Source organism: Dicentrarchus labrax, unplaced genomic scaffold (assembly GCF_905237075.1).
Source record: "Dicentrarchus labrax unplaced genomic scaffold, dlabrax2021, whole genome shotgun sequence".
NCBI lineage: Eukaryota > Metazoa > Chordata > Actinopteri > Moronidae > Dicentrarchus > Dicentrarchus labrax.
Genome location: NW_026136710.1, coordinates 22,454,978 through 22,479,427, shown reverse-complemented (window position 1 = coordinate 22,479,427; position 24,450 = coordinate 22,454,978). Strand labels below are relative to the sequence as shown.

General features: G+C 43.3%; 3 protein-coding genes across 13 annotated transcripts in view; 2 read left to right on the top strand and 1 right to left on the bottom strand.

The window, feature by feature from the left end:
- Positions 1–70: 70 nt before the first annotated feature.
- On the top strand, positions 71–3,296 carry LOC127370978 (sperm-associated antigen 16 protein). Its single transcript, XM_051413530.1, has 3 exons — positions 71–996; positions 1,523–1,627; positions 2,099–3,296. The coding sequence occupies exons 1-3, from the start codon at positions 124–126 to the stop codon at positions 2,744–2,746; spliced, it is 1,626 nt and encodes a 541-aa protein (XP_051269490.1). The 5' UTR covers positions 71–123; the 3' UTR covers positions 2,747–3,296.
- Positions 3,297–3,299: 3 nt separating this feature from the next.
- Positions 3,300–14,590, bottom strand: cunh18orf54 (chromosome unknown C18orf54 homolog). Of its 9 annotated transcripts, none has more exons than XM_051413521.1 (15): positions 14,553–14,590; positions 12,984–13,122; positions 12,416–12,572; positions 12,084–12,251; positions 11,372–11,522; positions 11,215–11,272; positions 9,290–9,494; positions 7,786–7,856; positions 7,499–7,607; positions 7,331–7,423; positions 7,017–7,110; positions 6,864–6,933; positions 6,485–6,664; positions 5,573–5,628; positions 3,300–4,860 (listed from the first exon to the last, which is right to left on the bottom strand). In XM_051413521.1, exons 1-15 carry the CDS (start codon positions 14,573–14,575, stop codon positions 4,719–4,721), a joined length of 1,716 nt encoding a protein of 571 aa, XP_051269481.1. In that variant the 5' UTR covers positions 14,576–14,590; the 3' UTR covers positions 3,300–4,718. The 9 variants fall into 9 exon arrangements, with proteins under 9 accessions (XP_051269481.1, XP_051269482.1, XP_051269486.1 ...); XM_051413522.1 differs by having other exon boundaries at positions 12,984–13,119; XM_051413526.1 differs by lacking the exon at positions 14,553–14,590 and adding an exon at positions 14,259–14,546.
- Positions 14,591–18,161: 3,571 nt separating this feature from the next.
- Positions 18,162–24,450, top strand: part of mbd2 (methyl-CpG binding domain protein 2) — a 32,427-nt gene continuing 26,138 nt past the window's right edge. Inside the window, exon 1 of one of the 3 annotated variants that reach the window (XM_051413551.1) lies at positions 18,162–18,654. In XM_051413551.1, the coding sequence (XP_051269511.1) occupies positions 18,542–18,654 (113 nt within the window). In that variant the 5' untranslated portion in view covers positions 18,162–18,541. The remainder of the gene's footprint in view (positions 18,655–24,450) is intronic. The other 2 variants (XM_051413549.1, XM_051413550.1) reach the window with 2 other exon arrangements.

Below are 24,450 nucleotides of genomic sequence, written 5' to 3'. Positions count from 1 at the left end.
AGGAGCTCAGAGACAGAAGAGAAAATGTCAGCGAGGAGGAAAGGAAGAGCAGAGGAGGAGAACCAGGAGGTTTTCTCAGAGGAGGAGAGGAGGAGTGTTGAGGAGGAGGACTTTGAGGAGGCGATGAGGGAGGCTGCCTCCTCCACCGCTTCCAGGAAAAAACCTGTACCACCCGAACAAAAAATCCCCCCCAATATCCCGGAGGCAGTGGACGACTTCCTGAGGAACTCCCTCCGGAGAGCCGGCCTGAGCCGCACTCTGAACAGCTTTGAGGCTGAGTGGTACGGCTCAGCTCAGAAACTCCTCACAGAAACTCTGATGATGCCAACGACGGGCATCTTCTTCATCCCCGACGCCCTCACACACAGACAGCTCCTCCAGAGTGAGCTGGAGACGGTCCGCAGAGAGACGGACCGGCTCAGACAGGAGGTGCTGGTGGCAGGGGAGAGCCTGGTGAGGATGCAGAGGGAGAGGGACTTCCACCGGCTGCAGTACCGACGAGTCGCGGAGGACAAACACAGGCTGATCGCAGACTTCCAACAGCTGAAGAAACACCTGGAGTCCTACGAGCCGGTGCTGAGGCAGCTGGACGACAAGTATCAAGCAGCTCTGAGGCAGAAAATGCTCATCAGTCTAAAAAAGGACCGGCTTCAGAACACTGCGGACGCAAGACTGAATCAGGAAAAACCCCAAATGAAGAAAGAGAGAAGCATCAACCGGATCCACAGCGCTGAGAACCCACCAGCAACCAGCACCTCCACCAGGAGGGAGAAGGACTCAGAGTTTCCCCTCTGCAGCCGGCTGCTGAATCCTCTGCTGGATCAGGTGACTTCTGAAAAATGGAAAAGCCCCAGTTCCTTCAGCTTGTCCTGCTCCATCAGGGCCCACGAGCTTCCCATCAGCTGCATCGACCTCCATCCACGGAAACGGATCCTCGCCTCCGCCAGTGACGACCGCAGCTGGAAGCTGTGGGCGCTGCCGGCCGGCGGAGAGAAGGTAAGAGAAAGGTGCTTGTGTGTTCAAATCCATGAGAAACATGATGAGATTAACTGACATGAGATAGGATCACATATGGAGTGAACTCTGACATGGGTTTTAGTATTCCTTATGAGATAAAGTAAACTGAGAAGTTGAGACATATGAAAGGAGATATAAGATAAGACTAAATCAGAGAGAGACTAGAGATTAGACACGGTGCTATCACATTGCAGGCAAGAATACAATTAAATAAAATGTGATGAGATTAAATCAATTGAGAGACTATGAGATCAGTTAGCAGATGAGACAAATGAGATGAGATACTAACGTTAAGATATGAATGAAAGACACAGGGAGATAAATAATACCCAATAAAGGGCGAGGGAATAGATTTAGCATTATATGAAATGAGATGAGAGAAGATGAAAATAGTTATGAGATGATACAGAATGACACATCTCAGCCAAAATGAGATGAGACTGAGATAACTGTGATAATGCAGGATGACACTGTACAGCTGACATCATTTAATGTGTGTTGCCAGGTTGGTGAGCTGGTGCTGACAGGTGAGGGTCACTCTGATTGGCTGTCTGGCTGCAGTTTTCACCCCAATGGAGCAAAATTGGCAACAACCAGCGGAGACACTATGGTGAGTCCATCCTCATTAAAGGTCCAGTGTGGAACATTGAGGAGGATCTATTGGCAGAAATGGAATATAATATTCCTAGGTATGTTTTCATTAGTGTATAATCACCTGAATATAAGAGTCATTGTGTTTTTGTTGCATTAGAATGAGACCTTTTTATCTACAGAGGGAGCGGGTCCTCTACTGGCGGAGTCCGCCATGATGAAGCCCCATGTTTCTACAGTAGCACAGAACGGACAAACCAAACACTGACTGTAGAAAGAGTCTTTCGTGTTTTTCATGAGTTTCGGGCCACCATAGGCCACTACTCACTTGGAAGGCTGAGCTGTATTGCAGTCTGCAACTTCACCACTGATGCCATTAAATCCTACACACTGGTCCTTTAAAGTAAAAGCCAACATGGTGAGGTTTCTGCTCCCCTGTTCTCCTGATCTTCTTGACCTGTGGTTAACTCTCGGGTCGCTCTTTGTGCAGGTGCGGCTCTGGGATTTCTCTCGTGGCTGCTGCGTGTTGACGCTGTCTGGTCACAGCCAACCCACCTGGGGCTGCGCCTTCCACTGGTGCGGCCACTTTCTGGCTTCCTGCTCTGCCGACAGAACCGCCAAGCTGTGGGACCTGAACAGCCAGCGCTGCCGCCTCACACTCCGTCGCCACACCGCCTCTGTCAACAGTGTCCACTTCCTGCCCTTCTCCAACCTCCTCCTCACCTGCTCGGCTGACAAAACCCTCGCCATGTGGGACGCGAGGCTGGGTGTCTGCACCGCTACCTTCCATGGACACCAGCACCCCTGCAACCACGCCATTTCCAGCCTGGCCGGCGATGTCGTGGCCTCATGTGACTCCTGTGGTGTCATCAACCTGTGGGATGTCAGAAAGCCTGCGTTGGCAATGGCCACGGTAGATGCTGGGCCGCTGGCTGCCAACCAGGTAGCGTTCAGCCCATCGGGGAAGACGCTAGCTGTTGCCAGCAGCGACGGTCTTGTCAGACTGGTGGAGGTGGATTCCTGCGTGGTGAGCAGCCTCTCGGGACACAGCGATGGCGTGCAGAGCGTGACATTCGACCACGAGGGGGAGACTGTGGTGTCAGCGGGGAGTGACGGAGTGATTAACATCTGGGCCTGACGTAATGTGGATGAAAATCAGGTGAAACCAGCTGATGGTGTCTGAGATGACCATCAGATTGTCCTGTGGTCAACATGATTTTTAACATTTTGTTTTTTTGTAGTAATGTGAAAATAAATCTTTTCTGATAGCCTAATGAAAACATTTTCTAAAAAAATCTAAATAAGGTTAACTTTTAATGTACAGTCTATAATTATCATAATTTAAATAAAGAACTTCGGTCTCTACATCACACTGTACAAGTTGCATACTGGACCAGAACTGACTTCCAAACTATTTGTGATGTCACAAATCCTGCAGTTAGGCCCCGCCCCTTAAAAATCTGCTTTTCAGTGAGCACAGAGAAACTTTCCACTTTCAGCAGATGAATGTGAAAATATCCTTCTACTGTCACACTCTGCACAAACAGCATTCAAACAGCACACTGTAGGGACAGGGAGAAACTCTGATTTCTGACTGGAGAGGAGCTTTAAGGGAAGTTGTTAAAGAGGTTCAACTCCTGTTAATGTCCAAATTATCCTTGATAGAATTAAAAAATAAGCTGACACCATGCTGGTTGTAAACTTATTTTGTTTTAATACATCCCAGCTCAGAGCAGCTGGGGACGAACCTGTTACAAGGAAATAAAAAAAACATTAAAAAAATCAATCTGTAACAAAACAAATATCTTTTCATATTTAGCCGTCACCTGTCTGCCTGACCGCTGATTTGACAATTTAATGGTTCCAAATGTAAAGCCGGAGAGAAAACACTGACAGTCTGTCTTCATCAGCTGAGAGACAAAGAACACCAATGCATCAATAATCTGATTTCCTGTCCAAATCACACTGAGTAAAGTTCATAAAGATAAATAAAGATAAAGAGGGAACAAAACTAAAAGTTTAACTTAAGACAGTAAAACAGTGAGGGTTACAAACACTGCACGTTGCATACCGCACTGTATCCATTAGATTTAAGGTTAATGACCTTGAATGAAAGCCTTTAGCTGACATGAGGCGTCCATGTTTGTTTTTTCAGGCACTTCTGTATTATTACACTCTAAGTTAGACATATTTAAAGACATTTTAGGACATCTCAGTCTCTGGACTTTGTCAGCCTCAGTTAGAGCTTTGCTTTCAGCTCAATGCTTAGTGGTAATTTGCTAATTGTACCACGTTAGCATGCCAGTACAATGCCTTTGTGTTTTTGTACAAATACCAAAACTCTCTATACCTTAGTTTGGGAAATAAAAATATTATATAACATTCTTTTTCATTCAATAAAATGTGATCAGTAATTAGTATTAAATAGTGGTGTCTAAATACATTACAGTGCATAGTTACAAAACAACCTCCTTGTTGAGGTTTAGCATGTGACATTTAACATGTAAGACTTGGAATATGCATTATAATAAGGAAATTGGCATGTTAGAATGCTAATGTTAGAATAGCAATGTGGCTACAGTTAGCATATTAACATCCATACTGACAATAACTGGATGCTAACATGCTGAGGTTTAGCATGTAACATTTACAGTTGACCTGTTAACATTAGTATTTAAAATGGTCAAGTTAGCATGTTTCCATCCATTATTTAATGTGTAAAGCTACCATTATAACACTGTCATCTCCAGGGTCTTGCTGCCAGCCTGGCTACAAATACAAATATGTATCATGAAAAAGATCATTTTCAGTGCAGTAACAAACAACTCATTCATATTGGCACATTCACACATCTATTTGACAATATTGGAGTGTGCTGTAAGACGATGATACGTTTCTCAGTTTGAGTCGGATTGTCCCGAACATTGCTGTGACACAACAGAGCTTCATTCTCATCTGGAATTTAAAGGGCAACATAGACATTAAGAGAAATCCAGGGGAAACTGCTAGCCTAGCTCAGTCAAAAATCCACCTTCAAGGCATCAAGGCAACTCCATGCTGCATATTTTTCATTGAACCAGTCCCTCGCTCTGATAAACGGGTCTGTAGCCTCAGGAGGGTTTCTGCTGAGTGCAAATGAGCCCGTCAGCAGATGAGGAGGAGTAGCGTCCTTCATCTTCGTCCTTCTCCTCTTTGTGTTTCTCTCTGGGTTCTTCCACCAGCACCTTCAGACGGCTCAGATGATGCAGAGCTCTGAGGATAGAAATATTCAAGTATTTCTCTCTACAAGGTTGTTTTGAGACATTTTAAACTAAATGGGGTGTCCTTTTAAATTAAACAATGCAACCTTTTCAAAGGAGTTTCTAAACAGAAAAACTTATTAATAAACCTTTCGTACAGCAGCCATTTTAACATGAAATAGTAGAACAATGATACTAATTAAGGTTCTGTTCCTAAATGGAATGGAATCTTACTGACTAAATGTCATGAAATGATTTGTCTTTTTAACACAATTAATTAAAGTATTTTCGACAATTTAAACCAAATGGTAGGAATAGTTTTATTTGAAACGTTTTGGCATTCTTTTCTATTTTTAGTCGACTAAACAAACCACCAAACTGGGTGATGCCATGTGACATATTGACAGTTTTGTCAGTCATGTGGCATCACCCAGAGGCTAACGTTAATGAAGAGGAGCACTGAACTCTAGTCTACAGTCATGCTAGCGACTGTGTGAGGCTGTATTAATGTTAATGTTTGTACTAAATTTCATGGCAATCCACCCAATGGTTGTTGAGACATTTCAGTCCAGACCAGTCAGTGGACAAACGCTGCTAGCATGGCAATGTCTCAGAAAAGGATTTGTGACCAGATTCTGGTAATATCATCAAGTTTCTACAGTGCCGTTTTACTCTACAGTCACTCTGATGTTAATCCTGCTGTGAGAAGTCAGCTGTGTGGTTACCTCTGAAGTGATGGTCCACCAGGAAAACTCTCCAGCTCTGCTTCACCTTCAGGCCTCTGCAACACAAACACAACTCCATATAACCTGATTCAATACATACAAAACATGTAACAACTGACCCTTGCAAAGTCTCGCCCCTTTTTGCTCTGTGTTCCAGTAACAGTTAGGCAAACCTCGCTCAACTTCCTTCTTTCCTGTACTAGATAATGCTATGTGCTAGGCTAATCTATGTTGAAAAGACAAGCATATGTATATCTATCTATCCATCCATCCATCCATCTCTATATCCATCTCTATATCTATAGATAGATATCTATATCTCTCTCTCTATATCTCTCTCTCTCTATATATCTATCTATAGTCCCATCTTATATTATTGTTAGCTACCTAACGACTAGTTAGCTAGTGTTTTGCTATCTATTAATGCAGATGAGCTAGCCAGTCAGCTAGTGTTTTGCTGTGTATCAAAACGCCAGTTTTCTAACTAACTAGCTACTAATTGATGTAGCTTAGCTCTCTTGTTAGCTAGCATTTGACTAACATTAGCTAGGTAACTTAGGATGTGACTGTATAGAAGTTGCTCTTTTTTTCTTATTCAAAATGTAGTTGTCTTTTCGATATAGATTAGCCTATCACATGGCATATCTGAGTACAGGAAAAGAGGAAGTTGACTGAGGTTCTGACCGAGGCTTGCTCAACAGTTATTGGAGCACAGAGCAAAAGGGGGCGGGACTTAGGACGGGTTAATACAGAGTCCTGTGGTGTATCCAGGAGTGCTATATGAATGATGAATAGAGGAAATAAACCCGATTCAGCGTTTCTTTAATCTCAAACACGAGCTATATTTTTTCCCATTAACAGAGAAACATGCTTCCTGTTCAGGCTGGCAACCTGCAGTGTGAGTGTTCGTACCGGCTTCGCTGGAGTCTCCTCTGCCTGTGTCCTGTCAGTGAGCATAGGAGCGACTGATGCCTGTTGTTGTCGCTGAAGCTCTGCTTCCACTGCCTGCAGTCTGAACAACATCTGCTTCAGAGCCTCCACTGGACCAGGCTGCTTGAATATGCTGTTTCCGTGAAGACAGCACCCTAGAGCCTGGGATAGACAGCAGACAAAAAGGAGCGCTGTGATCCTGGATCTGTCAGAGGATCCTTTAGGTTTCAGTGTGCCATAGGACTGGTTTGACAGTACGGCGCAGACTGACTGTTGTGTCGGCAGCCCCTCAATTAACAGTGAAGGTACTGCAGTGAATCAGTGAAAGGTAAGGGGTGAAACAAGACAGACTTAGGTCTACCTGAGCTCCGCTGTCAGTCAGAGCCTCTGCGACGCCCCCCGCTGCTGCTGCTGCTGCTGCTGCTGACTCCCTGCAGGTTCAGCATACAATCACATATCATTCAGTGTGTTTAGTCACAGTGCATCAGAGCTTACGAGTGTAAATAAGTCTTACAGAGTGACTGGATGACAGTGTGAGGAAGAACGGAGCAGCAGCTCCTCTGTGTTCAGTGGACTGTCAGCTTCTTTAACACAATCAGGAGGACTGACTACAACAACAACAGTTACACAAGAGATAAACATCAGGACATCATTAATGATATTTGTCAATAATGAAACTTTAATTTTGTCAAGCAACTGTATCTGCCACTATCTGAGCTGAGTTTGTGGTTGTTTGAAACTAACTGTGTCTGTTATGTCAGTGAGCTAACATAAGCTTTGCTGCTTACAACAGTAGGAGGAGAACCCTTGTGTGAGTCCTGGGCTCACCTGAATCTGCCAGACTTCCTGCTCCTCCAGAACTCTGAGACAGAGAGTTCAACACCTGATCTGCCTTTTGGATTAGAGACTCAAGCCTGTTGTCTGACAGGAGGAAAACATATTTAGGGCTCAATAACGCGCATATGATGTAGTTTTTACATCAACAGTTTTTTTTACCTCTGAAGAGAGTTTCCATGATGTCGGAGCTTTTTTTCTCTGCAGCGAGTAGAGAAATCTGTTCAGCGAACTGGAGCCGCAGCTCTCTGAGAGTCTGCTGGCTGTCAACCTGATAAGACAGACAGACAAACAGACAGACACACAAATAATTGGGCATGGAAGTTCATTCTTGACTTTGGGACATTTGGATGTGACAAAATAATCTCTAATCAAAGCTCCTCTTTCTAGCTTTTTCAGAGTATTTGAGTGATCAAACTGAAAATTCCAAAGAAGTTTGATTCTCTCACCTGTGCAGGCATTTGGTCGCCATCATCATCTTCCAGCTCTGCTACCCAGGACGGAGCTCCGGGTCTGAGAGCTGCAGGTGGAAGAACACCCAGAAGAGAAACATATTACCTCACTAAAAAACATAATGCTTATTAGACTCTTATCACTGTAAAATTATTATTATGGTGTGTTAGGAAAACACAACACTGCAGAGTGTGGTCGACTGATATGGGTTTGTCAATGGCAGATGGCGTGATTTTACAAACTATAAGACTTTGGGCCTAAACAGTGCAGGAGCCATTTGATCCAGCTAACTGTCAATAAGCTGTACTTCTGCAGGCTTTCTTGTTGCTCTGACAACAGTTCCAAATAGGAATGCACAGTAGGTATTAGGCTGGTAAACTATCGGCAGATAAGGGGAAATGTATTGTTATGAATTACCCCGATAATTAAATTATTAGTCCATAATAATCATAATGAATTTAGATTTTTTATGCAAAACGATTGGTAGACTTTATGTTCTATGAAAGCCAAAGTACTTAAATAAATGAATAAAAGAACATCTGAAGAGTCAGAACTGTTGTTGTTGTTGACAATAGTGATGTCAGTTAGACTGGGTTAGATCAAAGCTATGGAATATTAAATCTTCCATCTTTGCTCACTACATCTCAGACTTTCTTACCCTCAGGTTATGAACTGAAATGATCAATATCTTATCAGTGTCAGCCATGAGAAGCAGGTAATTAACATATCGGCGGAAAAAAGATCCATATCATGTATTGCTAGTTCCAAATTAATTTTAAAACAGCTTTGAAGAACCCAAAACTCCAGACTTATGTCAAACTGTCAAACATTCTGATCTGGATTAACCTGGTTCATAGATCGGGGTCCAGAGCCAGCTTCCGCACAGTGGGGAAATACCACAGGGCTTTTTAATGTGACCTGTAACCTGCAAACTTATGTTAGAGCAGATAAACACACTTTGTCTTTCCAAAACCCCAAATTTTATGAAAGAATCAACAGACACGTCAGTCCCGTGCACGCCAGTTCAACTTGTGGAGAAATCCAAATCTTGTCAGGCCGGCTGTGCCTGGTAACGGTTGCTAAGCTATGGACAAATCACAGCACGGGGGAGGGGTGGGGTTAACGGTCAGTTGGAAGAAGACATCTGCTAAGGCTGTTAATGCATTAGTCCGGATTAAATACAGTTTTAGGGTTTCATGATAGTCTTCATACTTTCAGAGGCATTAGTCCGGATTAAATACAGTTTTAGGGTTTCATGATAGTCTTCATACTTTCAGAGGCTTTTCCACAGTGACAATGAAACTCTGATGCAATCAACAATATTTGTTTGGCAATAAAAACATTACATTTAAGCCCAAATGACTTTCTCAGTGAGTCAGTGACTCTATTCTGAAACATCTGCACCCTTTTTTGTTTTGAAACTACTTGTGATTCTATAGCGCCATGTGGGTTCGGTAACATGGAACGATATGCAATATGTGTTATGATGCCATGTTGTACCGTGGTCATCCCACAGCTCTGACTCTGCGGGTGGTGGCGGCTCGCTGAGGTCACAGCGCTGGATCCAGGCTGGGTACTTTATGTCCGGCACACTGGTGATTCCAGAACAGTCCATGTCAGTCTTGTTGCTGGTGAACCAGTGAGGGAGGTGGAGCGACAAAGACGGCTCCTCGCACTCTGACCTCGCTGCTCGGTGTGCAGATTGCTGGAGACAGAGAGAGAGAGAGAGAGAGAGAGAGAGAGAGAGAGAGAGAGAGAGAGAGAGAGAGAGAGAGAGAGAGAGAGAACACTGAGGTTCACTACAGCAGCAGTGAAGGAAAAAAGGACGTTTTCAGGCTGGATGGAAAACTGTAAAACAGATCGAAAGGTTGTAATGCTTTCAGTTTGTGTCTTTTTTGGCTGATTATTTTATCCATAAAAATCACTGCCATAACCCCACGCAGTACCTAAAAAATGCTTTCCAGGACATTTTCCAGGAGTTTTTCTTGACAATACACTGTTCTCCAAACAGCCCATTTTTTTCCATTTTCAGAATGAAAACATTAATTTGGCCACAGCACAGGCTAAAATACATTTTACATTTTCCAGGACAACACAGATTATTTCCAGGATATTTGGTCATTTCCATCAATTTCCAGGCATTTCCATGACTGGAAAACTAGTCTCTAAATTTCCCAGAAGCGTGGGAACCCTGAACATGTGTTGATTACTTACATTAAAACAACTATTGTCTGTATTAAGTTTCCTGAAATGTTTTGTGTAAATATATAAAGAGTAATTTTCTTATTAAAATGCGCAGATGTGCATACATTTCCATTACACAAATCTGAACATTGGATAAAGCCAAGTTCAAAATGATTTTATTTTGCCGACATTAGAATCAAAGGTTTTTACAGAGGGAATTTGGGATCTTTTTTTTTTTTTTTTTTTAAAGCACTCCATAATCTGAAAATACTGTCAACAGCCATAAAAAATACATCAGGCTGTGAATGATATATGTAAAAACCTTCAGAATACAGACAGGAATAAAACTGAAGCTCTGCTGAATAACAAGGCAAGTAGCAGCTTTTAAAGATATGCTTTATAAAATGCATACATTTTGCAAGACACTACTAAACTGATGGCAGTTCATAAAGATTCCTTCATTTACAGATAACGACTAGAGGAAAAATATTAACTAAACTGAAAGCTGTAGTTGTAGTTACAGCTGCGGATTTCTCACAGCTAGCTTTTACTTGATAGCGCACTCATTGGCTGTCTATTTAGCTGCATTTCTATGGCACAGAGCACACACATTACTGAGCCAGCAGCAGTACATAGCCAGAATACAGTCACTACACAGCCAGAGAGCAGATACCACATGCAAAAACAGTGTCCCAGACAGAGCATGTGAGCGGAACGGGTGAAAATTTCCACTCCTCGCTCACAGACCTGTCCATTTGTGCCGCTCGTCAGCTCCGCCTGGTTCTGCGCATTCTCCGCTCCACTCCATCATAAATTTTAGCCCGCTCCACCCGCTCACCACTCCGCTCAAAAAAAAAAAAACCAGTGAGTTCCTGTAGTAGACTGCAGTGTTTCCGAGAAATGTGTCCTTTTAGATTCCAAAACGACTCTTTACCGACTGCAACAATGTCGCCGCATTCTTTTTCTTGTTCCACATTATCCCCATCTGTTACTTTTACAGGAATAGTACACTTGTACGACTTATCAGTTTCTTTTCTAAAGTACACATTAAACTCCATAGTTTTGAAAGAAAATAGTGTGGGTGTGCGCGCAGGTGCAAAGATGCATTCTGGGTGGGGCATGAGCAACCGGAGCGAAATTGGAGCGAGAGATAAGGCTCCGCTTCACCTTTAAAAAAAATTGTCGCTCCGCTCATATGCTCTGATCCCAGACCTTGAAGACAAAATATGAATGATACTCACCCTGTAGCAGCTGGCAACATCTGGTTTCAACATGGCTCCCCCTGGTCGTCCTCTGCACCTGGAGAGGAGGAGAAGGTAATGACATGTAAAATGTGATGTAGGCCTTTAACAGAACAGAAAACTTCCAGAAACATCGCAAAGTGCAAGCAGCATGAACCTGGAGCTCCTGGGCGTCCTGGCTGGATGAGGGTGGTTCTGGTGGCTGAGTTGGGGGGCAGGGTAGCTGCTGCTGAGTCTGTCCCAGGTTCTATGTGCTGGTCTGGAGAAGGAGGGGCAAGGCTGGGAAGCTCCAGACTGGGACAAGAGCCCTGGATCGGCAGAAGACATGATTATTGATTAATCTATCAATTATTTATTTTATCAGTCCATTCATCATTTAACCAAACACACATTTTTGAAATACATCATCTCAAAGGGATGCATTTGAAGACCTGGGATAATGGTGGAGGTGGGAGTGATGTGTTTAAAGACCTGGGATAATGGTGGAGGTGGGAGTGATGTGTTTAAAGACCTGGGATAATGGTGGAGGTGGGAGTGATGTGTTTAAAGACCTGGGATAATGGTGGAGGTGGGAGTGATGTGTTTAAAGACCTGGGATAATGGTGGAGGTGATGTGTTTAAAGACCTGGGATAATGGTGGAGGTGATGTGTTTAAAGACCTGGGATAATGGTGGAGGTGATGTGTTTAAAGACCTGGGATAATGGTGGAGGTGATGTGTTTAAAGACCTGGGATAATGGTGGAGGCGATGTGTTTAAAGACCTGGGCTGAAGGTGGGAGTGATGTGTTTAAAGACCTGGGCTGAAGGTGGGAGTGATGTGTTTAAAGACCTGGGATGAAGGTGGAGGTGAGAGTGATGCGTTTAAAGACCTTGCATGAAGGCTGACGTGTGGGTGACAGGCATTGAGCCATCGTAAGGGATAGACAGCAGCTCATCTGTTGTCATGGAGAGTCTGTCTCGGTTGCCAATGTGATGGAGGGAGCTGACAGGGAGGTTCAGGAAGTCCAGCTCCCTGTCCGTCAAACGCTCCCTGAGAACTAGGGTAGCAACAGAAAAACAAAAAACAAAAACAAAACAGTGGTTTAGTCATACTTTTTTTTTTTTTAAAGCCCTCAGATCTGCAGTAATACCAGATCCTACCATATAGATATGACTGAATACATGTCGTTTTCAGTAACAGCACCTCCATCTGGTGACCTACCATCTTTGTTTCTGAGTGTGCTCGCTCTGGGCCTGCTTGGTGTGGTGGGCGGACTGCACGGCAGAACCAGTGTTCCTGTCAACGATTTGCTGTTCCGAGGACTTCTCTCAAAGTCTGCAATGTAGGCATCCAGCGCTGCCGAGGCTGAGCCATAGTTCTGCAATCAATCAATTACTTATTATCAATAAATCAATTTCTTCCTCAAAAACAAAATGCAAAGCTTCCATCTAAAATCTGCCGTTTAAATTCTGAAGAGCTGGGTGCCCGGTTAGCTCAGTCGGTGGAGCTGGCGACCCATGTACGGAGTTGCTGCAGCGGCCCAGGTTCAAAACCGACCTGTGGCCCTTTGCTGCATGTCATCCCCCCTCTCTCTGCCCCCCTTTGCTGTCTATCTTCGGCTCTCACTATCCATTAAAGGCAATAAAAGGCCAAAAAAAAAGCTAACTGGGAGCTAACTGCCATGTTGGTCTACAAAAAAGTGGCATCTTTGTTTGTTAGCTCGGCTACACGGACGGAAAACGCCCCATCACTGCTGTAGAAAACAGAAACGAGCAAAAGCAGAGTGAACCTTGTTTCTGTATCTGAAGGTGGTGTTGTGTTCAGGGGCCAGCAGGCTGCTCCTCAGGTGCCCCGAGCTGGACAGCAGGGAGGTCACCGTGGACTCTGGAGACAGGAAGTCACCCACCAAGCCGCTGGACGCCATGCTACTGAAAACAACAACAATAATGAGCACACTCTGAGGCTTCAGATCACTAAATGACAGAGAAGAGACAGAGAGATGGTGTGATGCTGGAGAGGAAGTGTAAAATGTGAAATGTGGCTAAAGTTGCTTTTTAAAATCTTAAATCCACACTTGGCTGATTATGTCCTCTTTTCACCAGCACAAACAAAAAGGTGAGGATCTTTTCTTCATTTGCTGCTGTATCTGTGGGTCTGTGTCACAGTCATCCCACAGCTGACAACCCCAGCCAGGTCAGACAGACAGACAGACAGACAGAGTAGCCGCAGAGCTAACACACCAGTGGAAACAATCTGTCTCCTTTAACATCAGTGGTTTGAACGTTAGGGTTGACATTCAGACACACACTGATGTTATCCTAGCTCACAATATAGGATTTTGGCCCGTTTGCTTGTCCTGCTTTTTAAAACAAGCCTGTCAATATCGAGTTGTTTTAAAGTTAAAGTTTATTTGGCTTTAGCCTAGCCAATAGCTAGCTAGCGTGCTAGCTAAACAGCAACCAAAACACAAAGCAACCAGCGCTGTAACGTTAGCTAACTGACAGACAGCGTCATTAACGTTGATAAGGGTGTTCTACGTAACGGTAGTTTAGTCTCTAACGTTATAACGTTATATAATGCTTATATGAGCTTTTACAACCGTGTTGACTTAGTTAACAACTAAAATATAATCAAAATCTCAAAAGTTAAAGTTAGTTAAACTCCTAACTGACGTTAAAATTCAAATTAGCATCACTAACGTCACCATGCTAAAAGCAGGCATTCTAATCCAAACCTGCTACTCTGTCTCAAACTACAATAACACGCTTACACTTTTACACTTCTACTCCAAAGGGTCTCCTTCTCGGTGGATTTCGAACCCAGCCCTCTGCCTACAGCGTCGTCCAAAACAGACAATTCAAGGCTCCCGGGTAAAGCTAACTAACACTGTTAGCTGGTCTGGAATCAGTTAAGCCCAGACGGGCTCTGCCAGAGACGCTGCTCCATTTAAAAATCTGGCAATCAAATCTGTTCATTGTTATTAGCGGAGGCGGACATGGCTGGCATAGTAAAGTATGACATCTTACGGACTTCTAAGATCTTCAGGAACTTAGGGAATATTTACCAACCGGGGCTGTCGCTGTAAACTTCCACTGTCCAAGGCACATCATATGAGGGGAACCGAAAACGAGGTTAAAATGACATTAAAAAAACGTTATATTTGTTCTATGGATTCATGTCGAATTAACGACACACTCTTCCAAAACAGGAAAACTTATAGATTTGGTTGTAATACTAGTTGAACTTTCTCTAAACGCAACGCAAACTCTAGCCTGCCAGTTTGTTAAGGGGGGTCTGGTGTGCAAGTGACCTCTGCAAGTATCCGGATCACATTATTTTCCAAAGCTTCCTAACAGACCTGAAGTAGTGTGAGGCAGACATGATATACGTAGACGCCTCATAGACTGACGCTGCCTGTTGCAGCTGACGTATCAGCGCGGCCGCCATCTTGGATGGCTCTCCAATGCGCCCGCCCTGCATTTATTTCTACTGAGGAAGGTGTATCCCTAACTTCACTATAATTCCATCCATAAGTAACACACTGATAGCATGGATAACTATTGTTGTTGTTGGTTTCATACACTTTCTGTAATAAAACGTCTGAAAGTAAAAATGCTGTCATGCGGGGGACCCTGGGACAAAATCGTATCAAATGGGGGTCCGTGGTCTAATTTGTGTCACTTTAACAATGTATAGGCATGGTTTTATTTCTTCTTTTCCTTCACTATGTATGTATCTAGTGTATGACTCACTTGTACTTGCATATGTGTATTTTTACTATGTACACTGAACACCACTTTTCCATTTCAAATTAACATTGCCATTCCGCATAACATTTTATTTACTATTTTATTTGGTACATTTAGCTGATTACATGAGTCATTTTGAATACATTACTTATAATGGAGGAAATTCTGTTTTTCTATTTCCTTCAGGTTACAATATTCTCCGGTCTCTTTTTCATGCCACTGATGACCGGTTGGATGTTTTCACACAATGAAAAATGTACTGTTGAGGTTGCTGTGTCCAATTCTCCGTCTGCCTGTATTTTGCAGTTCTGGTTTTGTTGTTTGTTGTGTTTTTTGATTTGTTGTTTGTTGTGTTTTTTGATTTCTTGTTGTGTTTTGTTGTTTGTTGTGTTTTTTGATTTCTTGTTGTGTTTTGCACTCCCATTGGCACTTCAAGGCCACCATCTGCTTATTGTTGTTTGTTCTTTACCATTTGTTTTGGATTGAGTGTAGATGCCATCCTTTTGTTGTGTTTTCCCAACACTGTTGTTCATTTATTTTTCTTCCACACTATACCTCTCCATCCAATTTTGAGTCTGATATTCATTTTTGGATCACTTCTTTCACCAATTTATCTGTTTTTGTGTTACTGAGACCCACATGAATGTCATATTATTTTTCCCATATAACTATCCTTGAACTGGTGAACAAGAGTTTATAAAGCATATACTGATGGATGCTTCTGAATGCAGATACAGACTTTATATTTTGTTGATCTCTCCTGTTCAGTCATGCACTCCCATATCTCGCCATATGATCCCCTGTCCACCCAAATGTCATTTAATTCCTTCTCCCATGTCTGTAAGACCCTTGTTAGATGACTTCATATTTCCCTGCTTATGTTATCCTAATATTATGGATTTACTCCCTCTCATCACTACTGAGTTGTTGTTGGGAACCTTTCTCTCTAAACTCAGTGCTGTTGTTGTTAAAGTTAAAGCTGCAGTAGGTAGTTTTTATAAAAATAACCTTTTGTCATATATGCTGAAACTTTCACTACACCCTGACAGTAGTACATGAGACAGATTATCTGTGAAAAAATCTGGTTCCTCTGGCTCCTCCTAGTGCTCCTAATGGCATTTACAAGGATCCACCGGGCCTGAACGAAAACAACCAATCAGAGCCAAGAAAGATATCAAGACACCTTGGGTTGGTGGCTTGAAAACAGTTGATTTTTGAGTCTCACTCCCAACATCAGTATTTGATATGACAAAAAGTTATTTTTCTGAAAAATAACTACTGCAGCTTTAACGTCAATTCCCCTTCCTGCAATCCTGTCAGAGTTCATAAGGGGGTCATTCCTGTTCCCAGGGCCTTATTTCTCCCAGTTCTAGGGTTAGGGTTAAGGGGTTAGGGAACTTAGGACCCTTGGAACATGGGATCCTGGGAACATAATACGCTGCCCTTGTTATTGCGAGGAACAGTGTAAGAATATGGTTGGTCGATATCCCTACACAATGTCCCCCACAATCATATAATTAATTAATGACAATGTCCAGGAATCCGTGGTACATAACAGAAATAACAATCACCACACAGCGGTTCAAACCTTCCACAACAATGACCGCTTCCACTATCCACTGCCCCCTCTCCCAGTGCTCATGGTTGTACAGGCCCCTTTAACCCAGAGCCTGTGACGTCAGTAGGGGCAGAGGGAGGTGTAACGGGGTAAAAAGCAGCGAGTGATCACTCTGCCACAAAGTACGGGCACCAGAAAGTCATCCAATCAGAGCAGCCTAGCCATAAATAAATGATCTGTATACTTTGTTTGATCTCAGTTAATATAACATTTAATTGATTCAATTTAATTTGATTGTCTAAATGAAGTTTCACAAAATTGTTCCGAATAAAAGTCATTTGTTGAATTATAAAACATTTTGACTGAATTAATGTGAGATCACGTTCGCTGGAAGGTCGCATTTATTTTCAAATAACTGTGCAGGTTAGCTTGTTTTAACTTTTATTTAACCTGCTAGTGTTCTCATCCAGCTCTCCTTTCCCCCTCACATCTTTGCCTGCCCTGACTCCGGCCTCTGCTCCCCCCACACCACTTTAATTATCCACAACTCTGCCTACCACCAGCGCCTCCTTGCTCCCCTGCTTACTCACTTTAGATTTCTTTTCTGAATGTGGATCAGCACAGGGGTGGTTCTCCTGAAATTTGGAGAGGATGTTTCTACCTCCCTCTCTCTTTGATCTATTGTATGTCTATTTGTCTGTAGGCTTTTAGTTTCGTTTAGTGATATTCTATTAAAAAGTGAAAGTAGACGTCTTAGCCTAGACGTGGTGTATTCAGACATAAACTTCCTCTTTTTAACTTATGCAACCAGGGTTTAGCTAGACTCTTTAGGTCTTTTAGACATCGAATAAATAACACAATGGTTGTGTTGACTCAACTGAAACGGAAATGAGAGTGCTATTTGCTCCCACACCTTTACGTATTTCCTGTAAATACAGGCAGTTAGCACTGCATAATATGTCCCCGAGTCAAGCAGCTGTAGCGGACCCCTTAGCTCCTGAGCCCCGTTCAGTTACACGCTAACAAAATTGTACCCTACTGGTTTACATACATGTTACACAGCGTCAGAGGTGGAGGTTGTGCTCACTGGGAGGTCTGAGCTCTGTGGGGCTAAAAGTTGAAGACTGATGAAGGGTGATTGTCATGATATTATTGGTTGAAATCAGTTCATACTAATGTAAGGACACGTCTCATTTTGTTTCACAGGAAAACTAAATTCTTTGTATTTTGATATAAAAATACAAAGTAAGGGAGTTTTTGTTGTTAAACGGGGATACAATATAACTGAGGGTGCAATCTTAAAGCCTTATTTTTCATTTCAACTGGACTTTAAAGAGCAAGCTTTGTCCATAGAGCAGTGTGAAAGTGTCCTGAGATCAGTTGTGGCTACAGTCAGTAGTTCAACCAACGCAAACTGCGCCTGTGCATCATATTCACTGACATGTTTCAGTAACAGACAGTCCTGCTTAACTCAACGGTCTAAAAATACAGGCTCCACCACTCGGCTTCCGTATAATTGAGACGTAATGGGTACGTTTTTTTAAGACCATCACAGAGTGATTACTCTGTCACAACAGACGATCTAAGAGGGAGCGACTGTGCGTGTGCGTGCTTGCGTGCATGGGTGTGTGTGTGTGTGTGTGTGTGTGTGTGTGTGTGTGTGTGTGTGTGATGTCGTAGACGTCACAGCCTGCCGTTGGTCCAGTTCAGTTCAGATCAGTTCAGATCATATGGACCGTTGGTTCTCTCCGGAGGCTAACTGAACTAAATCTGGACCAGAACCAAGTTAAACCCGGGACACCCCTGCTCGCGATCTGAACCGGGACACTTTATATTTTTACTTAACCCGAAATAAGCAGCGTAAACAGCCGGGGCGGAGGGAGGGAGAGCCGCCGTTAACGTAACGTCCGTGACGTCGGTCCGCCCGGGCTGCTGCTCCGCTGGCTTTACCACGCTGTTCGTCAGGAGGGTCCTCATCGGTGTTTACTGAGCGATCGCTCGGTCCGGTCGGAGCCTAATCGCGGGATCGATAAGTGTGTGATGATGGAGAGGAAGAGGACGGACTGTCCCGCTCTGCCGCCCGGCTGGAAGAAGGAAGAAGTGATCAGGAAGTCCGGACTGAGCGCTGGAAAGAGCGACGTCTACTACTACAGGTACTCCGTCACACTGATCAGCCGGCTCCCACAGGAAACTGGTGATCGATCAGTCAGCCTGTGGTCATTGATCCATTAGCAGTTCTGATAAAGTGTGAAGTGGCTCAGTGAGTTACTGTGAGAGTAGTAAGAATGTAACGTTAGAGTAACGTTACATTCTGTAGTTGTCCTGTTGCTGGTCGACATGGTGTCAGTGTAAATGATTTGTGCTAACAACCCTGTAATACTCTAATAATTAGAATGACATCATTAAACAGTTGAGTCATATTACTGTATGTTCACTCAGTGGCTCTGTGGTTGGCGGCAAGCTGTTTCAGTTGCTGACACTGGCGGTTCCTCCAGGGCCGCAGCCAGGATTCTAACTCCTGAGTTCAGAAGTCCTGAACTGTTTTATTCCAATGCTCCAAAAGTCTTCCTAAGTCCCGCCCCTTTTTGTTCTGTGCTCCAATAACAGTTGAGCAGCAACTTTCACTTTTCCTTTATGAGATCATCCATGTATGAAAGATGGACATTGTGTCTCCACTTCCTCCCACTGCAGAAACATTAAGTCAAAAGCCCGGGCTTAACCGTCAGTCAGGACGGGAAACACCCTTCTTACAGCTTTAAATAACTCATTCAAAGCAAACACAACAAGAATAATTCTACAGAGTCAATTTAATCTATGTTGGACCAGATTTGGAAAATGATTTAAAGACAAGATTTGTGACGTGTATATATACATAGTCACATGTTAAGTTAGCAAATGTTAGCCAAACTAACCAGCTAATATACATCAGTTGTTAGTTAGTTGGGTAGTTAGCTAGTGTTTTGCTCTAAAATGCTAGCTAACTAGGTAGCACATCTACAATACTTGTTAGCCAGCTCGTTATGTTTGATAGCTAATGTTAGCAAAATGCTAACGCTAAATGAGCTAGCTAACGATGAAGTAGATTAGCCAGGAAAGGAGAAAGTTGACTGAGGTCACTAAAAGGGGCCGGATTTAGGAAGGATCGCTGTTTAGCTGGAATAATTGTTCTAACTCATTCCTTTTGTGCGCAATAGAACTTCTGAGAAAGATTTGATTTGCAATTTGAGCTTCAGTAGCTCATCTGTTGAATCAGACCCCACGTGCATCAATGAGCCTCGGTCTCTCTGGTTCTGTTCCTTCCTTGGACCACATTGATAGGTACTGACCTCTGCAGACCGGGAACACCCCACAAGAGCTGCAGGTTTGGAGATGCTCTGACCCAGTCGTCTAACCATCACAATGTGGCGCTTGTCAAAGTCGCTCAGATCCTCACACTGCCCATTTTTCCTGCTTCTAACACATCAACTCGAGGACTCCTGGCAGTAGAATGATCAACTATAGGCCCAGTCATCCGTAAAAGGAAAAAAACTAAACAAAACGTAATATATCATGAAAACGCCACAACTGTGTGGTCATACTGCCCAGCACTATTAGGCACACCTAGCTTTAACCAATGCAGTCCAGTCCAACAGTCCTGCAATAAATCTGTTTTAGAGAAGTGGGTCTCAATCCGGGGGTCGCGACCCCATCATCCCTTTAATGACATTCAACACAGTGAGCAAGAACTAAAAAAAAAAGTACATATTAAAGGCTGTATACTCTGTTTTATACATATTAACAGGCCTAGTTCAGCTCTTCAGATGTAAGAAAACATGTTTGTTTGGTACAGACCCCAACAAATGTCACATCATCATGATTTTAATAGTTTGTTAATTTGTGATGCTAAAATGATAATCGCAATATCTATCAAAACAATCGCAATATGATGTTTTTACCCTACGTGCAGCCCTACTCCATTACTGTGCTTGTAGGCCTAAAGCAGACATGTTGACTGTTGGCTGTGAAGGAGCCGTTATTTTAATTAAACTAAAAGCACGACTTAGTCCTTGTTCTGTCTGCGGGCAAAGCAATGGTCTTCCTGTGTGAGTTTGGTAGCTTTCATGTGTTAAACATGGGGGTTGGAGGTTGGTGGGGGACTGATTATTCTAGGGTGTTGCGACTGTAAAGGAACCACTGCTTTAGAGAGGTGATGATTCCACTTTATGATCATTTTCAAGCAGCTAGTGTGCAGTGCTCTTGAATTGTATTACTAGCATTATAAAGAGAGGTGTTTCTTTTATTTTGTCCACCCCATTTACATTGATTAAGCACAGTTCTATGAATATTGTACGTTTTGCAATGTAAGCATTTATTAAGATAACTTGTGCACTCTTGCAATAACACATTAAAAATAGGACTACTGACTGAACAGAAGGATATCTCGGCCTCTGTTGATTCCGACCCTTTTTTCTCTCACACAAGTCCTCCAATTCTATGGAAATGCAGGCCTTAATCACTCCTTTGATAAATCAATCAATACATTAAGTAATGGGTAAGTTGCTGCGTCAGTTCTGTTTCGTTCTTCATGCACTTTTCCTGCACATTACATTTTATTTTGTCCAATCAAACGTACAATAATTCACATTCAATCGGAACAAGAGCTATTCAGCATGTTGTTTAACTCTTCTCTAAAGCAGATCAAAGTTGAGTCTGAAGCTTTTACATTCCTCCCGGTTCTGTATCTTCACCAACAACTACTGCGTTAGATCGTAGAGGAAACAGTGTCACTCGCAGTGCAGGTCTGTGGTGAGGCTGTGACGCCGCAGAGCCGTCTGCTGTTTTCAGAGGCTGCGTTCACTTCCTGTTTGATCAGCGGCAGAGGCAGGGCTCGATCAGATCGACCGCTCCGTCACATCTGAGCTCCGTCACATCCTGAACCTTGAACACGAGGGTAATCAGCGGCTTGGAGCAGAGACTCGCCTTTACTTTCAGTTTGCTTTGTAATGTGACCCATCAGTGCTTAATAATAATAATAATAATACATTTTATTTATAATACGCTCAAAGTGCTACAGGTTAAAAAAAAAAAAAAAAAAAAAAAAAACATCTAAAGGGGACCAAAAGCTTTGCTAAAAAGAAATGTCTTAAGACCTTTCTTAAAACAGTCAGTGGATTGTGGTGCCCTCAAGGTGTCAGGGAGGGCATTCCACAAACGTGGGGCAGCAACACAAAAGGCCCTATCTCCCGTGGGCCTGAGTCTGGTTCTGGGTATGTGGAGGAGGTTTGAGTGAGTGGAGCGGAGGGAACGTGTTGTGTTCTGTGAGTTGATAAGTTCCTTGAGGTAAGGGGGGGCATGTCCATGGATACATTGATGTGTGAGGAGGGAAACCTTGTATTCAATTCTGGAGGAGACGGGAAGCCAGTGGAGTGAGTGGAGAATGGGGGTGCATATTGCTCATGTTCTCAGAAAGGGGGGGAGTTTGGAAATGTTACAAAGGTGGTAGAAGGAGGTCTTGCATAGGTGATTTATATGGGCTACAAAAGTGAGTTGGGAGTCCATTTTTACACCAAGATTTGTGACTGTTGATGAGAGGGGGATGTTGGAGCCAGAAAAGGTGATGCTGGTTATGGATGATGATTTGGTCTGGTGGGGGGTGCCAACCAGGATGGCTTCGGTTTTGGAGCTGTTGAGTTGAAGAAAGTTATGCTCCATCCATACCTTTATCTCCTCCAGACAGGTGGTGAGTTTTGGGGATGACTGTGAGGGTGGGGTTGCAGCTGTGGCATTTACATAGAGCTGTGTGTCATCGGCCTAACAGTGGAATGACATTTTGTGACGGCTGATGATTTGACCAAGGGGAGTGAGGTAGAGGATGAAGAGGATGGGGCCACGGACTGACCCCTGGGGGACACCACAAGTGACTGTGTGTGGATTTGATTTGGAGTGGCCCAGGGAGATGTATTCTGTCCGATTTGCGAGGTATGATTCGAACCAACTGAGGACAGTGTCATTGAGTCCAGTGTTGAGGTGGAGCAGGTTTAAAAGAATGCCGTGGTTGACAGTATCAAATGCAGCAGAAAGGTCCAGGAGGATGAGGAGGGAGGGAGAGCCAGCATCGGATAATATGAGGAGGTCGTTTGTGACTCTGACAAGGGCAGCCTCTGTGCTGTGGCCAGAGCGGAAACCTGACTTATGGTTATTATGTTTGAGGTGGTCCTGAAGGTGGGTGGCAACTACTTTCTCAAGTACTTTTGATATGAAGGGGAGATTGGAAATGGGCCTGTAGTTGGATAGGACTTCCGGATCAAGAGTGGGTTTTTTGAGTAACGTGACCAGTTTGGAGGGAATGATTTATAACAGCGGTGATCAGGGGACTTAGGACAGTGAGATGGATTTTTACCAGGGAGGTTGGGAGAGGGTCCAGGGGACAGGTGGAGGATTTCATCTTCCTGATGATGTTCTGCACCTCTTCTGATGAAACCTCAGGAAAGCAGTTTAGGGGTTGGAAGACGGTATATGTTGGGGGAACAGTTAGGGTAGGAGGACCAGAAAGGGCAGAGCGAATATGTGCAATTATTGATGTGTGCTTGAGCAAGGAGGGTAGTCAGCAGTCGACTTACTGGAAGAGCAGCAACACCTAGCTGGGGCCTCCGCTGGCTCCATCTTTACCACCACTTCCAACTCCACAAACTTCATTCAAACACACGTTTTATTTTCATGTCTGATTGACGCGCTATATGTATATTCTCAGTTTGAATATTTTACTCAGTGTAAGCGTCATATAGCTTCAGTGAAGAGCTGGAGCAAAATGAAACAGTATATGTGACACACTCTCACACACACTCACACTCTCACACACACACTCAGACGGCCTCTGATCTTTGTTGCTGCTGACCTACATGTCAGACACAGCTGAGTGACTGTGTGTCTGCTCTTGTACTTCTATCTTTATGGGGACCAATTACACTTTCAGACCTTTAGAGACCTTGAAGACGTTTTAGAAAGTGGGGACATTTTGTCTGGTCCGTACTTCTTCAAAGAGCTGTTTGAGGCGTTTTATTGTTAAGGTTAGCTTCGGTTAAGGTCAGGGGCTAGGGGATGTATTACTGTATGTAAGTACTGAAGCGCAAACGTTAGTGTGTGCGGAGCAGTGAATGAGGAAGTGTTTGACAGTTGCTGCTGGTGTCAGATGGGATGTCATAACGGATTGATTAGGCTGTACAAAGTGAGTTTGAACTTGCATCCTTGGGAGTTCAAAGTTGGCAAGTGGAACAGTAACTTCCTGTAGTCTCTGCTGGTTGCCTAGCAACTGCTCACAGCCAAGAAATTGTCTGGCACATAATTGTTGTTTTTGCACTTCGTTTTAATTACTGACTTTTAGAGGAATTGGACAGATCCAGGCTAGCTGCAAACTCTAAGTCTCTCTCTCACTGGCAAAGAGTAGCCATGTACAGAACATTAAGCTCATTTTTAGCTGGTTCTGACCATCACTTTCACCAGTTAAAATGACTTTGATTTACTAATGTTTTTTTATTTGATAGCAAGCCCAATAAATTTTGCCTGTTGTCAGATTTGTGTGCTCTTTGCAAGTATTTATTTGACCAAAGATAATTTGTGATGAAGGATTTTCCCCTCTATACCGCTGTACAGTTGTGGTGTTTTTGTAGTTTCAACAACTCCAACAGACTCTCCTCTGTAGCGGATTGCTTCACATCAGTTTCAGGAGTTGCATTCTCCCAGTTAAACTTTCATGTATCATTTCAATAATTTAAGATTATCAATTTAATAGGTTTGGTCCAGGACCTTCAGTATTTGTATTAAGTCACTTTTCCATGTGCCAGATGAATATTTACTCAACACTGTATATCTTCTGCCGCTATGTAAAGAATACCCAATATGATACCCAATATTAAAGAGACAACAGAACCATCAGTAAATCTCCAAAGGGCTTGCTGAGATAAGACTGTTCT

Excerpts from the sequence above, each read along its gene's own strand:
- LOC127370978 (XM_051413530.1), top strand. The coding sequence starts at position 124 with ATGAGGGAGGCTGCCTCCTCCACCGCTTCCAGGAAAAAACCTGTACCA. Across the intron at positions 997-1,522 it reads TGCCGGCCGGCGGAGAGAAG|GTTGGTGAGCTGGTGCTGAC; the intron begins GTAAGAGAAAGG and ends GTGTGTTGCCAG. Across the intron at positions 1,628-2,098 it reads CAACCAGCGGAGACACTATG|GTGCGGCTCTGGGATTTCTC; the intron begins GTGAGTCCATCC and ends CTCTTTGTGCAG.
- cunh18orf54 (XM_051413521.1), bottom strand. The coding sequence starts at position 14,575 with ATGTCTGCCTCACACTACTTCAG. Across the intron at positions 9,495-11,214 it reads ATGTTGCCAGCTGCTACAGG|CAATCTGCACACCGAGCAGC; the intron begins GTGAGTATCATT and ends CTCTGTCTCCAG. Across the intron at positions 7,111-7,330 it reads AGGAAGTCTGGCAGATTCAG|TCAGTCCTCCTGATTGTGTT; the intron begins GTGAGCCCAGGA and ends TTGTTGTTGTAG.